Source organism: Salmo salar, chromosome 26, assembly GCF_965601325.2.
Source record: "Salmo salar chromosome 26, fSalSal1, whole genome shotgun sequence".
Lineage (NCBI taxonomy): Eukaryota > Metazoa > Chordata > Actinopteri > Salmoniformes > Salmonidae > Salmo > Salmo salar.
Genome location: NC_138316.1, coordinates 37,958,553 through 37,974,141, shown reverse-complemented (window position 1 = coordinate 37,974,141; position 15,589 = coordinate 37,958,553). Strand labels below are relative to the sequence as shown.

The following is a 15,589-nucleotide window of genomic DNA, read 5'->3' as shown; positions in this document are numbered from 1 at the left end:
CAATCGTTCATTTGAGGGACTTGCAGACATAACAATGTAAAATGAAAGGAGGTCATTTGGGGAAATATTTGTTTTGTTGTCCTGGAAGTGTGTTTTGGAATGAAGAGAGAAGGTCTTCCATTAATCAATAACATTAATGGATGTTCATCTGGCCAATAGAAACATGCTGTACATGCTGTTCTTGTTTTGATTGGCTGGTTTGGCCGTTGTAAGGGTTCATATTGAGTGTAGACTTGAATGAACTTAAAGGCTTACACTACTTAGTCAATTTCCAAATGATAGATTTCATTGTGTTAGTGAACACTGATTTCTACACTTATCCCACGATAGTCCAATATGCACTTCAAATGGCCTTATCATAACATGCAAGTACAGAGAGCAATTTGATTTTGTTCCTTTTGGAAAAATTGCCAATTCTCCAAATCTGTACAGGAGCATTTTCTTTGCTTCCCCCAGGGCAGAAATCAGATGCTGGCTCGCAGACATTAAAAACAAATATTGTACTTCATAATACGGCACTGTGTTTATGGATTAATTTTTTATTGAGTTGAAAAGAGAGTGGATACATGAGTGTGTTTCTTATTTAATGCAGTGAACTCATGGAGAGAAGGATTCCTGGTACTGCAGTACTGGTAGTATAATAGCTGTCTATAGCACAGTGCTGTGTTCAGGGATTCTAGCTGTCTATAACACAGTGCTGTGTTCAGGGCTTCTAGCTGTCTATAGCACAGAGCTGTGTTCAGGGCTTCTAGCTGTCTATAGCACAGAGCTGTGTTCAGGGCTTCTAGCTGTCTATAGCACAGAGCTGTGTTCAGGGCTTCTAGCTGTCTATAGCACAGAGCTGTGTTCAGGGCTTCTAGCTGTCTATAACACAGTGCTGTGTTCAGGGATTCTAGCTGTCTATAACACAGTGCTGTGTTCAGGGCTTCTAGCTGTCTATAGCACAGAGCTGTGTTCAGGGCTTCTAGCTGTCTATAGCACAGAGCTGTGTTCAGGGCTTCTAGCTGTCTATAGCACAGAGCTGTGTTCAGGGCTTCTAGCTGTCTATAACACAGTGCTGTGTTCAGGGCTTCTAGGTGTCTATAACACAGTGCTGTGTTCAGGGCTTCTAGGTGTCTATAGCACAGTGCTGTGTTCAGGGCTTCTAGCTGTCTATAGCACAGTGCTGTGTTCAGGGCTTCTAGCTGTCTATAACACAGTGCTGTGTTCAGGGCTTCTAGCTGTCTATAACACAGTGCTGTGTTCAGGGCTTCTAGCTGTCTATAACACAGCGCTGTGTTCAGGGCTTCTAGGTGTCTGTATCTACAGTAGCATTATCTTTCTCTTATGACTCTGGGAACTGGACTATTCAACCAAACTCGTTTCTGGATTTCCGGGGGGTTAGGCAAAACAGCACACTTCCCATGCTGCAGGACAGTGTGTATTGTATACACTGTTACATTGGTATAGTCTCTTTATTGGGTCACACAGTCACTCAATGAAAACATTGGTTGAATACAGAAATACTGGGTGGTTTTAGTCTTACACAATGTGCACATAACAGTTTTTATATGACAACACCCTCTCTCTCTCTCTCTCTCTCTCACTCTCACTCTCACTCTCACTCTCTGTCTCTCTCTTACTCTCTCTCTCTCTCTCTCCGCTTGCTTCCCCTCTCTCTCTCTCTCTCTCTCACTCTCTCTCCCTCTCTCTCTCTGTCTCTCCGTCTATCTCTCTCTCCCTCTCTCACTGGCTGTTTACCCCACTTTTCAACTTTAACCTCTGACCCCCCCCTCCATCCCTCCCCACTACAGTCAGAGCGGGAGCGCCAGTATGAGATCGCCCCCCAGGTCCACCGCTCCTCAAAGCCCCCCAAGGACTCCTACCTGGTGGAGCAGGTGTTCTCACCGCACCCCTTCCCCCCCTCCGTCAAGTCCCACATGAAGGGCAGCCCCCTGTACACGGACCTCAGGCTCACAGGCCTGTCGGGTGACGGCAAACGGGGTCAGCCCTCCTGGACCATCGAGGAGTACAAGCGCAATGCGGGTGGCGAGAAAGGCAAGCAGCTTACCGCCCTGAACCTGCAGGTAAGGACTGCTGACTATAGGCTTTTTCTCTATTTTCCTCCTTCCATTGCTGTTAATATTACTGACAGTAGACAGTGTGGATATTACAGTAGACATGGTTGATATTACAGTAGACAGGGTGGATATTACAGTAGACAAGGTTGATATTACAGTAGACATGGTTGATATTACAGTAGACAGGGTGGATATTACAGTAGACAGGGTGGATATTACAGTAGACAGGGTGGACATTACAGTAGACAGGGTGGATATTACAGTAGACAGGGTGGACATTACAGTAGACATGGTTGATATTACAGTAGACAGGGTGGATATTACAGTAGACAGGGTGGATATTACAGTAGACAGGGTGGATATTACAGTAGACAGGGTTGATATTACAGTAGACAGGGTGGATATTACAGTAGACAGGGTTGATATTACAGTAGACAGGGTGGATATTACAGTAGACATGGTGGATATTACAGTAGACATGGTGGACATTACAGTAGACATGGTTGATATTACAGTAGACAGGGTGGATATTACAGTAGACAGGGTGGATATTACAGTAGAAAGGGTGGATATTACAGTAGACAGGGTGGATATTACAGTAGACATGGTGGATATTACAGTAGAAAGGGTGGACATTACAGTAGACAGGGTTGATATTACAGTAGACAGGGTGGATATTACAGTAGACATGGTTGATATTACAGTAGACAGGGTGGATATTACAGTAGACAGGGTGGATATTACAGTAGACAGGGTGGATATTACAGTAGACAGGGTGGACATTACAGTAGACAGGGTGGACATTACAGTAGACAGGGTGGACATTACAGTAGACAGGGTGGATATTACAGTAGACAGGGTGGATATTACAGTAGACAGGGTGGACCACACTAAAGATGTAGGATCATCCTTCCATTGCTGTTCCATTACTTATGCAGGGTGGACCCCACTGCCTAGTTCTGTTGTCCCCTACCTTAATGATGTTTTGGATTGAATTGGTTTCTATAGAAAATGCTAGCTTTTGGTAGATCCTGGGATGCTGGTCCTGGATGTTGATTCAAAGGTTCTCTTCGACCTGCAGAAAGCACCTAGGAGAAATAGATGACTAGAGAACCGCTGACACAGTCTTTCTCACCTCCACTGTCCATTTTTACTGATCTGAGAGGTCTGTCTGTCTGTCTGTCTGTCTGTCTGTCTGTCTGTCTGTCTGTCTGTCTGTCTGTCTGTCTGTCTGTCTGTCTGTCTGTCTGTCTGTCTGTCTGTCTGTCTGTCTGTCTGTCTGTCTGTCTGTCTGTCTGTCTGTCTGTGTATTTATGTGTGTGTGTATTTATGTGTGTGTGTGTGTGTGTGTGTATTTATGTGTGTGAGTCAGGGGACTGATTCAATCCTACTGTGTAGTGGCATGTGAAGATACGGAGCCATAATGATATCACCGGTGACCTTGTTCATCTTTCAACAATGTCACAAATCAATTCTCAAATGACACTTTCAGAACCTGCCTCTAAGCTTCTAGGCTCTAGTTGGCTACAGATGGGTATCACAACAAACCTATTTAAAGAGGACCACAGTATTTTCTAATATCACAACAAACCTATTTAAAGAGGACCACAGTATTTTCTAATATCACAACAAACCTATTTAAAGAGGACCACAGTATTTTCTAATATCACAACAAACCTATTTAAAGAGGACCACAGTATTTTCTACCTGGTACCGTTGGTTGTACTGTACTCCATCATTTTAGGCTGGATAAAAAATGTTTTGCTCTGAAATCCTTCTGTTGTTTTGTAAGGTGCTTCCCTCACCATCATCAATAATGGTGATCTGATACTGTAGGCCATTTAGCAGAAGCTTTTATCAAAGCGACTTACAGTCATGCAGGCATACATTGTTCATATGGGTGGCCCCAATAGTAGTCCAAGCAATGATCCTGGAGTTTCAAGCACCATGCTCTACCAGGTGAGCCACAGAGGACCCCACCATACAGTAGAAACAACAGAGTTAAGTGGGTGATCTTTCTAAACTGATTTTCTCTCTGAGATGAGTCACATTTTCCTGGAGTGAAAGAAGTGTGTATACGTGGGAGATTGTGTAAGAGGAAAAGGTTGCCTGAGATTGCACAGGATTGTGAGTGTGTGTACTCAATCGACGGGGGTATCCCTGGGAGACCAGCAGCTATCTGTCAATAATCCAACAGTCAGCAAGGAGACAGAAATGGAGAGAGCAGAAGAGGCTGATAGAGAAAGAGACCACAATAAGAGAGAGAGAGAGGGAGAAGGAGAGGGAGAGAGAGAATGAATGAGACAGAGAGAGAGACACAGAGAGAGTACACAGAAGTCAAAAAGTCAGCTTGCATCACCAGTGAACCATTCATTGCCCTGCAATGCAATTACATTCCCAGTCCCAGTTCAAAATAATACAGCAACTCAACAGGGATAAATGGCCTCATTAGGGAAAATGGGGTGTTTCTGTGCCGAGTGGTAATTATATAGAATGAAGAATGGTGATGTGCTGCGATGCATTGGTGAAAGGGCTGGTGGTGCCCCAAATCACACCCTAATCCTTATACAGTGCACTACTTTTCTCTGGTCAAAAGTAGTGAACCATGTAGGGAATACAGTGTCATTTGGGACGCAGATGTTTTCTTCTAAACCTGCATTCAGTCAATCGGTCGGTGTGTCTGACTGAACATCTGCAGTGATTGCCCATATACTTACACTGAAGCGTCTGTTGATGGAGGATAATTAGTCTGTAAGCCAGTGATTATGTTTCAGCCTAAACAAATGGGTTGAGGAGCCCGACACAATTTATATTGGTAAGTCAGTTATAGAGTCCACTTTTGTATCTCATTGATCAGGAATGACAGGACTCCTAGCCTTCAGTGCCCTCTAAAAATCCATCTCTCTATCCCTATTGGTTTGGAATTGGTTCAATGACAGACAGACAGACAGACAGACGGACGGACGGACGGACGGACGGACGGACAGAGAGAGAGACAGAAAGAGAAAGAGACAGAGAAAGAGACAGAGACAGAGAGAGAGACAGACAGAGAGACAGACAGAGAGACAGACAGAGAGGCAGACAGAGAGACAGACAGAGAGACAGAGAGACAAACAGAGAGACAGACAGAGACAGAGAGAGAGACAGACAGAGAGACAGACAGAGAGACAGACAGAGAGACAGACAGAGAGGCAGACAGAGAGACAGACAGAGAGACAGAGAGACAAACAGAGAGACAGACAGAGAAACAGAGAGACAGACAGAGAGACAGACAGAGAAACAGACAGACAGACAGGGAAACAGACAGAGAGATGAACAGAGACAGACAGACAAACAGACAGAGAGCAAACAGGCAGAGAGACAAACAGAGAGACAGAGAAACAGACAGAGAGACAGACAGAGAAACAGACAGGGACAAACAGGGAAACAGACAGAGACAAACAGAGAGACAGACCGAGACAAACAGAGAGACAGACCGAGACAAACAGGGAAACAGACAGACAAAAAAATGAAAACCAGGCTGGTCACACTAAGCATTGATTTCTAATTTCATCATGATCAATTGGGACAGTTTTCAAAAGAAGGCAGTAGGATGAACCTTGGTGCCTTAGAGGGTTGCAGTAGGATGAACCTTGGTGCCTTAGAGGGTTGCAGTAGGATGAACCTTGGTGCCTTAGAGGGTTGCAGTAGGATGAACCTTGAGAGAGAGAGACAGAGAGAGAGAGACAGAGAGAGAGAGAGAGAGAGAGAGAGAGAGAGAGAGCGAGAGACAGACAGCGAGAGAGAGAGCGAGAGCGACAGAGACAGAAAGAGAGAGAGAGATAGAGATAGAAACACATAGAGAGGGAGAGAGAGAGTCACATAGAGACAGAGAGAGACTGATAGAGAGACAGACAGAGAGCGAGACAGAGAGAAAGAGAGACAGAGAGGGAGGGAGGCATAATATTGAGGGATTTGGATAAACCCTATACCCATGAACTGCAGATGTATGTTGTGAATGTTAATGAGGGGCATAAAATACTCAGAGGAGGATCAGGATGTATTTTAAAGCAGTGTGAGTATGACTAGAGGAGAGAGAGAGATTGATTTGAAAAAAGTAAGCATTGCGTCGACACACTGCACAGTAGATAGAAAACGATGGTTTTGGTGATATGTGAATCAGAAAATCACTAAGATTTCCTTATTCAAAGTTGAACTATAGTGAATGAGGCCAGTAGTATTCTGTTGAGAGAGATAATCAACTCTGCAGTGAATGAGTTATTATCTTATCTCCAATTATGAACGGCTAGGCATTTAGCTTCTTACAGTACATGCTTTTCTGTCTGTCTGTCTGCCTCTCTCTTTCTCTCTTCCTATTCTCCTCTCTCTCTCAAAATCTCTCTCTCTCTCTCTCTCTCTCTCTCTCTCTCTCTCTCTCTCTCTCTCTCTCTCTCTCCAACGCTCTCTCTCCCTCTCCAACGCTCTCTCTCCCTGCTGGCATCAACACAAGAACATCATTAAATCCCCCAGCATTAATGCTCAAAGACGTCCTTTTGTACCAATCAATGAAGCAACCCTCTCCCTGATGGAAACCTCCACTATATTAGCAACAAAGCCCCACCCTGCCACTCTTTTGGTTAACAGCTGAGGAATATGGCTGGAGAAATGTAACCACTCTCAAATTCATAGACGGCGCTATGGATGCAAGGACTGATCATCCATGAGGTCAAAGTGATAGTTCTAATCCTGTTTTTAAGCTATACAGTGATTACATTTACATTAAGTGGCAGGTAGCCTGGCGTTAAGCCGGTGAGAAATATGCCGATGTGCCCTTGAGCAAGATACTTAACCATAATGGCTCCTGTAAATCGCTCTGTATGAGCGTCTATTTAAATGTAAGACATTTTTTACAACAAATGGAGGTAAACAAGCTCACATTTTGGGTTCTGATGGGGTACGACAGTTGATATAAGCTCATAAGGAATAATGGACCCTGCGAGAATCGATGGCCGCTGACTGTCTCATATTTATATTTAAAAAATAATCTATTATGTAATTGATTTCAAAGTAAAAAAGTGTATGTACCAATCCCAGATTGCAACTCTGTTGTCCAGAATGTTACAGCTTGCCCTCTCCTTCCCATGTCTCCCAGGGAGCCAGATGGAAACTAACATTCACAAGGACACGGATTACCGTCGGCGGCCATTGATTCTCGCCAACCACCGCAAATGTTTATCACAGGGTCCATATAGGCAATAACACTGAACTGGGATGAGGCTAGCCAAGAGGGAGTTGTCAGAGAAACAAGCAGATGGGAGAAATGGGAAGGCTGTAGTGTCAGAGACAGAAGTCTCCCAGGATCTCGCTCAGGCAGAAATGTAGGATCATTTTACTCCCCCTGAATCCTAACCTTAACCATTATGGGGGATATGCAAAACTGACCCAAAATCAGTTTCAAGGGGCGTATCTTCCGAAAAATTTGTCAGGACCCAGGGGAAACGGGATGCGTCCCAAATGGCACCCTGTTCCCTTCATAGTTCACTACTTTTGACTACAGCTCTATGGGTGGTAGCCTGCCAACCTATATTGAACACCCCTGGTTGTTGCTGCATCTTGGATGCTGAGAGGAGAGCCACAGAGGACAAGTCCATGCAGAGCAGTGGAAAATGAGGTTGCTGGCTCCCGCTGATTCTCTCTGTTTGTCTTATTTTCTCTCTCACTCTCTCTCTCTTCTGATCTCTCTTTCCTGTTTTATCCCTCTCTCTCTCTCTCTCTCTCTCTCTCTCTCTCTCACTCTCTCTCTCTTCTGATCTCTCTTTCCTGTTTTATCCCTCTCTCTCTCGCTTCTGATCTATCTCTCCTGTTTTATCCCTCTCTCTCTCTCTCTCTCTCTCTCTCTCTCTCTCTCTCTCTCTCTCTCTCTCTCTCTCTCTTGCTCTCTCTTGCTCTCTCTCTCCATTGCTCTCTCTTACAATCTCTCTTTGAAATGTGAGAGTCAATTAAAATATCAATGTATGATTGCTAGAAATCCAATCTTGGAAGAATAATTTTTGCCCCACATACTATACTCACATATAAGAAGGGAATTCAGTCTGTTTGCCTGTTGTCCTGTTTCAACCAGAATGAAATAATAACTCCTCAATAATCAATGCATTCTTCATGAAATGTACTCTCACCTCTCTGTTTCACCTACATAAACTCTCTCCCACCGTCCTGTTTCAGTCAAGGTGGTGCTAAATCCTTGACAATGTAACTTTGCCCTAGTATACTGTACAGTGAGAAAGTCGTCATGTAGAAACACATTTGTGCGTGTCACAATAACACTTGAATGAAATAATTTGAATACTGCTGTCCCTACTCATTCTGCCATCAGATAGAGTAGCTCTCTCTTGGTCTCCTTCATTAACTGTCTTTTTCTTTCACTGCCCTATCTCTCTCCCTCTTTGTCTTTCAGATCCACTAAATCCATCTCTCTCTTTCTCTCTTGCTTCCTCATTGGCTGAGTCCCAATTCTCCACCCCTTTCCCAAAGTGTGCACTTGCACACTTTCCATAATGCATTTCCCAATGGTGAAAACTCCCTCTGGCCAATGTTTACAACAATCCAATTATTTTAAATACATGACCAGGAGTGTGCAAGTGTGCACTTTGCAAGAAGAGTGCAGAATTGGGACATAGCCTTTCTATCTAAAATCCGGGGTTGGGCTCAATTTGAATTGAAGTCACTCAGTTCAGGCAGTGAATTGGATTTTTTTAATGTTAAAACTTTTGACATAAATACCTTTCTTTTTCAGTTTATTAAGAATTAATTGAAAAGAAAATTGATTTTTTTCAATTTTAGAATTTGAAATTCAGTTTACTTTCTGAGTTGACTGGCATAAAAATGTAAATGACCCCAACCCTGCTAAAATCACATCCCAGTGGGCAAAACTGTTTGACTTGAACTCCAAATGTTCTTTCCACCCCAAACCCCTTCTTTCCTTTTCAGACGCAGGAGTCATTGAACCCCAATAACCTGGAGTACTGGATGGAGGATATCTACACGCCGGGTTACGATTCGCTGCTGAAGAGGAAGGAAGCGGAGTTTCGGAGAGCCAAGGTGTGCAAGATTGGAGCGCTGATTGCCGCAGCCGCCTGCACTGTGATCCTGGTCATCGTTGTGCCCATATGCACTATGAAGTCATGAAGTGCTCCAAGTCGTGCTCTACGAAGTGCTCAAAGTCGCACACTTTCCCTCTGCCCCTGTTTATTATGGCTAATTGTGAAAGGACTGAATACGTGTGAGCAATATGGTATCAGTCCAATTACAGGAGCAGCCCTCTGATTGGCTATGTGGACGTTTGAAGAGTGAGGTACATGTATTGTTTAATGTGAATCTGGCCTATGTTCGTGGTATTGGAATGAAGTCTATGTTCTTTTCTACATGATTTAGTTGTTATGCCACGGGATAGAGCATTGGTATTAGGCAATCGTCAGTACACATTCATAATGACTTTGTTCAGAGGGGAATGTTGCAAGTTTGATCTTTTCTATTTATTTTTGCCTATATTTACTTATTGACATTTATGTATTTATGATCAAAGACAGACGGTATGCAACGGGAATGTACACAATGTCTACAGTATATCTTTTACATTTAAATTTATATTGTATTGGTGTACGATGTTCCAGAATATTACGAGTACAATATTTATTTCACTTTTTCTCTTTGTTAAAGGGGCAATCTGCAATTCAAAGAAAAACAACAAAGCGGCTACCCAGCCAATGTTTTTGTTAACTGAAACAGATTATCTGTACAGTATACTGTCGACAGCTGAGTTTGTTTTTGTTTACTGAAACAGATTATCTGTAAAGTATACTGTCGACAGCTGAGTTTGTTTTTGTTTACTGAAACAGATTATCTGTACAGTATACGGTCGACAGCTGAGTTTGTTTTTGTTAACTGAAACAGATTATCTGTACAGTATACGGTCGACAGCTGAGTTTGTTTTTGTTTACTGAAACAGATTATCTGTACAGTATACTGTCGACAGCTGAGTTTGTTTTTGTTAACTGAAACAGATTATCTGTAAAGTATACTGTCGACAGCTGAGTTTGTTTTTGTTAACTGAAACAGATTATCTGTACAGTATACTGTCGACAGCTGAGTTTGTTTTTGTTTACTGAAACAGATTATCTGTAAAGTATACTGTCGACAGCTGAGTTTGTTTTTGTTTACTGAAACAGATTATCTGTACAGTATACTGTCGACAGCTGAGTTTGTTTTTGTTTACTGAAACAGATTATCTGTACAGTATACGGTCGACAGCTGAGTTTGTTTTTGTTTACTGAAACAGATTATCTGTACAGTATACTGTCGACAGCTGAGTTTGTTTTTGTTTACTGAAACAGATTATCTGTACAGTATACTGTCGACAGCTGAGTTTGTTTTTGTTAACTGAAACAGATTATCTGTAAAGTATACTGTCGACAGCTGAGTTTGTTTTTGTTTACTGAAACAGATTATCTGTAAAGTATACTGTCGACAGCTGAGTTTGTTTTTGTTTACTGAAACAGATTATCTGTACAGTATACTGTCGACAGCTGAGTTTGTTTTTGTTTACTGAAACAGATTATCTGTAAAGTATACTGTCGACAGCTGAGTTTGTTTTTGTTAACCGAAACAGATTATCTGTACAGTATACGGTCGACAGCTGAGTTTGTTTTTGTTAACCGAAACAGATTATCTGTAAAGTATACTGTCGACAGCTGAGTTTGTTTTTGTTTACTGAAACAGATTATCTGTAAAGTATACTGTCGACAGCTGAGTTTGTTTTTGTTTACTGAAACAGAATATCTGTACAGTATACTGTCGACAGCTGAGTTTGTTTTTGTTTACTGAAACAGATTATCTGTACAGTATACTGTCGACAGCTGAGTTTGTTTTTGTTTACTGAAACAGATTATCTGTACAGTATACTGTCAACAGCTGAGTTTGTTTTTGTTTACTGAAACAGATTATCTGTACAGTATACTGTCGACAGCTGAGTTTGTTTTTGTTAACTGAAACAGATTATCTGTACAGTATACGGTCGACAGCTGAGTTTGTTTTTGTTAACTGAAACAGATTATCTGTACAGTATACTGTCGACAGCTGAGTTTGTTTTTGTTTACTGAAACAGATTATCTGTACAGTATACGGTCGACAGCTGAGTTTGTTTTTGTTTACTGAAACAGATTATCTGTACAGTATACGGTCGACAGCTGGATTTGTTTTTGTAGACAGCGTCTGATATTTTATTTTAGTATAATTGCTGTATAATGTATTTTAATGAGAGTTATTTTTTGATGAATTATCTGGTAGAATGTGATGAGGTGCACCAGATATTATTTATCTTTATCTATAATAATAATAATAACCAGAGTTTTAATTCATGGGATTTTGTGTAATGCCTTTTCTAAATAGACATACAGTATATTGAAGTACTGTAGTTGAAATAGACGAATAACAGACAGTACATACAGTAGATTGTAAAAACAATATAAAACACTACAGAGCTAACCTGAATGTATTGAAAGTAGCATTACTCACAGAGAGGGCAAAACACACATATCATTTTTCATTGTCTCTTGAGCAGAATTGAGTTGAATGTTGCACTCCTTTCCTTGCTTTAGATAGTTTAACTACTAGCCAAAAGCACATAGCTGCAGTAGGGAGCTCTGAAGTAGGGAGTTATTCTTTGCCTTGTGAGAGTGTTTTATACAGTAAATACTTGACGTTTCTACTGTTGACTAACTGAGCAGCTCTGGGAGAGACACTTGTATTAGTTCAGTCAGCGGTATCGACTGCACCAATCTCCCAGGCTGTCAGAAACACTAACACTTGCAGAAGCTTCTTATGAAGTGCTGTGTCACCTTGTAAATATTCATTGCACCTTCTATAGAGCATTATGACATGTTGTATTAATTAAGCAATACGACACAATAGGTTATGATGTATCGTGGCTGTATGACATCTTAATAGCCCCATGCCTCGTTGCTTTACCTTACAGTTTCCTAACGGTCCATGACTGCATTCCAATGTGGTTTGAATGTGCTATGAATGTTTATAAGGCATTGTAACACTTTGTAAGAATCTGATTCAAGTAAAGATACAGTCCCTCCACTCAAGCCCTGCCTACCCATCTAGTCTCCTAAGAGGCCTTAGAACCACTGAATGCAAACTACCTGCCGTTAAGGTTGTGTCCCAATAGTTTTGAAGAACGTCCTTGTCTCATCATCAACTGTAGCGGTGGTGATGAAAGGAAGGAGATGAATAGGGGAAGCTATTTCATAGTTCTGAGACACAACGTGAGATTCACATCTCCACTCATGAACCTGAGCTCAGAGACAGTAGGCAAACCAAGATGGCCGATCACACACACGTCACCCAGTTAACCGTAAACCAGGGGATGCTCTACTCCAGTCCTCCTTGGTTTCCCTCTCAAGTTAGTTCATTTAGGCCGTGTTCAAGGCTGACTACATTGCAGACTCCTGGCAGATATCAAAACGCCTGGATAGATGTTTAAGATATCAGCTAACCACATCCTATGATATAGCAATCTGATGCCTGACTGCAGTCGATGACGTGGCAAGCAACCGTTGGTTGATGCAATGCAACGTCTGCAATGTAGTTGGCTTGGAACACAACCTTTATGCTAGTGATTTATTTGCCACTTCAGGTGTTCCTGGCACAACTGGGAGAGAACGTTGTCATACTACAAAAATTAACATGAGGAAGTACGCACTTCAGGTTGTAAACATTAGAATTTCTCTTGTTTGATATAAGCGTTCAAAAGTAGACACAATAACCTGATAATGAAGCACTGGACCACTCAGTTTGATGTCAGGTTTGCCCGTTAGGAGAGGACTGGAGTTGAGCCCCCCACCTAATGGGTGAAGGGTGAAGTTACTGCAGGTTGACGTTTATTGTCATGAGTCTTGTCCTGGAGGCAGAATTGAGCGAATCCTCCTTAGATAGGTCAGATGCGAAGTCAAAATTGGCTATATTGTAAAAATGTTATTTAAGGTTGGGTTAGGCATTAGGGTTAGCAGTGTGGTTAACGTTAGGGTTAGGTTTAAAATCAGATTTTATTACTTTGTGGCTGCACCCTCTAGTGACCACTCTGCAGAGCTGCCTCCAGAACAAGATTCTGGATGAAAAACGCTGACCTACGAAGATGCCTCTAGATGCTGATCTTGGGTCACTTTAGCATTTTCCTCACCGATGGATTGGGGAGGGGAATCTGATCCTAGATCTGTACCTAGGGGAAACTTCTCCCCTGAGCGGTGTAATGATTACCCAGTGGATTTGCCTTCAACACAGGAACTGTGAGCCGCAGCACACTGTAGTAGTCTGTAAATAGTTAGATGCACACATCATGGCAACAGGTGTAAACTGGAATATACCACAATAAAAGACAACTGTTCTGACTGTTACTGTGTCTGTGTGACTGGACCTCTCTCGCAAAGTAGCAATGTTTGTTTTTAGCTGTCCTTTGAAATGAATATTTGCTGTGTGAAGTGGTTGTCATACTTACTCTTTATTGTTTTGTGATACTTTTTTTATCGTTCACTTTTTTGTCTTCAGTTCGAAGAAGAGGTTCAATGGAGAGATGACAGAATATTGCTCAGCATAACAAAGCCTGTGGTTTTCTGAGGGTTTTATTATGTTTTTATCTAGCTGTTCACTATTCATTAATGAGATTATTTTTAGGGTTCTTCAGTTCATCATTTGCATAATACTCCAGTTAGACTAATACAGTAGGATTTGTGAAAAGGTCAGGGACCGTACAGTATGCATCAATCAAGCATCTCAGAGTTTGAGTTTGAGTTTATTTTATTTTTACAGGGACAGTGCACATTAATCAACATTTCAGTAAAAGTGCCGGTTTTAGCCAGCCGGCTAATTTTCAACCGCAGTCCCTGGGCAGGTTATTAAAAACAATTACAATATAGACAATCATTGAACAGTGAGCACACGCAGAATAACATAGGACAAGCAAGACATAGCATACAGACAGAGCAACATAGGACAAGCAAGATGTAGCATACAGACAGAGCAACATAGAACAAAAAGCAACAAGACAAAATCCATAAAAACAACAAAGTGTTTCCACACCTCACAAGCTACAGACAACAGACAACATGGAAAGCGGCAATACACAGCTAGGGATTATGTTCACAAGTCTGATTGACCTTTAGCCATGTCTTCATGCATTTTGTGAAAGTGTGATATGTGGTGCAGTTATGTGTGTCTGATGGCAGTGTATTCCAGACATGGGAAGCTCTCACAGAGAAAGCAGATTTACTAAAGGTGCTTTTCCTTAAGGGAACTATACAGTCACCTCTCATGGCAGACCTTGTGGATCTGCTGCCATATGTTTGGGTTTTCTGTTTTACAAAAATACTGAGTGGAGGGGGAGCTAGGCCATTTAGGATCTTGAATACAAGACATGCGTCGGTGTATTGCACAAGATTTTCCCAACTCAGGAGCTCATGCTTTCTGAGGATGTAACAGTGATGATGGCTATTGGGCTTTCTATCGAGCACTTTGAGAGCCTGTTTGTAGACAGACTGAATAGGTTTTAATGTTGTATAGCAAGCTTGGGTCCAACTAGTCAAGCAGTATGTTAAGTGGGGGAGTATCATCGATTTGAAATACAGTTTTGCTACCTCTGTGGTCAAACAATTTCGTATAAATCGGAAATTAGCTAGGTTGAATTTGGTTATTTGAATTACCTTTTTCACATGCTTTTTAAAAGAGAGGTTGGAATCAAGTATGATTCCAAGGTATTTAAAATCAGATACCACCTGGAGCTTCTCCCCTGACACAGACATCTGGCTCAGTAGCATCTGTTGCCCTCTTTGTGAAGAACATGCAAACTGTTTTTTTCACATTGAGATGCAAACACGAGTCACTGAGGCACTTTGTAACCTGGACCATTACAGTAGTGAGTTCTTGTGCAGCTTGTTGTTTGCTCTTTGCATGCACATATATCACTGTATCATCTGCATACATTTGAACTTCAGACCCAGTGCAGACGGAAGGCAGATCATTAATGTACAGGCTGAACAGGAGGGGCCCCAGTATTGACCCTTGGGGCACGCCCACATCATAGCTAAGAGTGGGCGACAGCTCATTGCTCACTCTGACACACTGAGTTCTGCCTTCAAGGTATGATTTCATCCATCTCAAGGCATCGGGGGAAAAGTTGAACTTGGACAATTTTGTGATGAGAATCTCATGGTTAACAGTATCGAAAGCCTTCCTTAGGTCCAGAAACACAGCCCCAACAACGCCCCCTTTGTCCATCTTGGACTTCACATTTTCCAGAAGAAAGCAGTTGGCCGTTTCTGTGGAGTGTTTCGCTCTGAAGCCAAACTGCATGGAGTGTAATGTGAAGGGGCTGTTGTTGAGGTGGGAAATCAGTTGTTCTGCTACACACTTTTCAACAACCTTCGACACTACAGGTAGTATACTAATGGGCCTGTAGTTACTCACATCAGCAGGGTCGCCCGATTTAAAGATGG

General features: G+C 42.1%; 1 protein-coding gene across 1 annotated transcript in view; it reads left to right on the top strand.

Moving 5' to 3' along the window:
• The window catches only part of LOC106594633 (major intrinsically disordered Notch2-binding receptor 1), a 50,818-nt gene extending 37,323 nt beyond the window's left edge, over positions 1-13,495 (top strand). Inside the window, exons 4-5 of the mRNA XM_045708693.2 lie at positions 1,794-2,066; positions 9,027-13,495. Of these exons, the coding sequence (XP_045564649.1) occupies positions 1,794-2,066; positions 9,027-9,224 (471 nt within the window). The 3' untranslated portion in view covers positions 9,225-13,495. The remainder of the gene's footprint in view (positions 1-1,793; positions 2,067-9,026) is intronic.
• Positions 13,496-15,589: the final 2,094 nt, after the last annotated feature.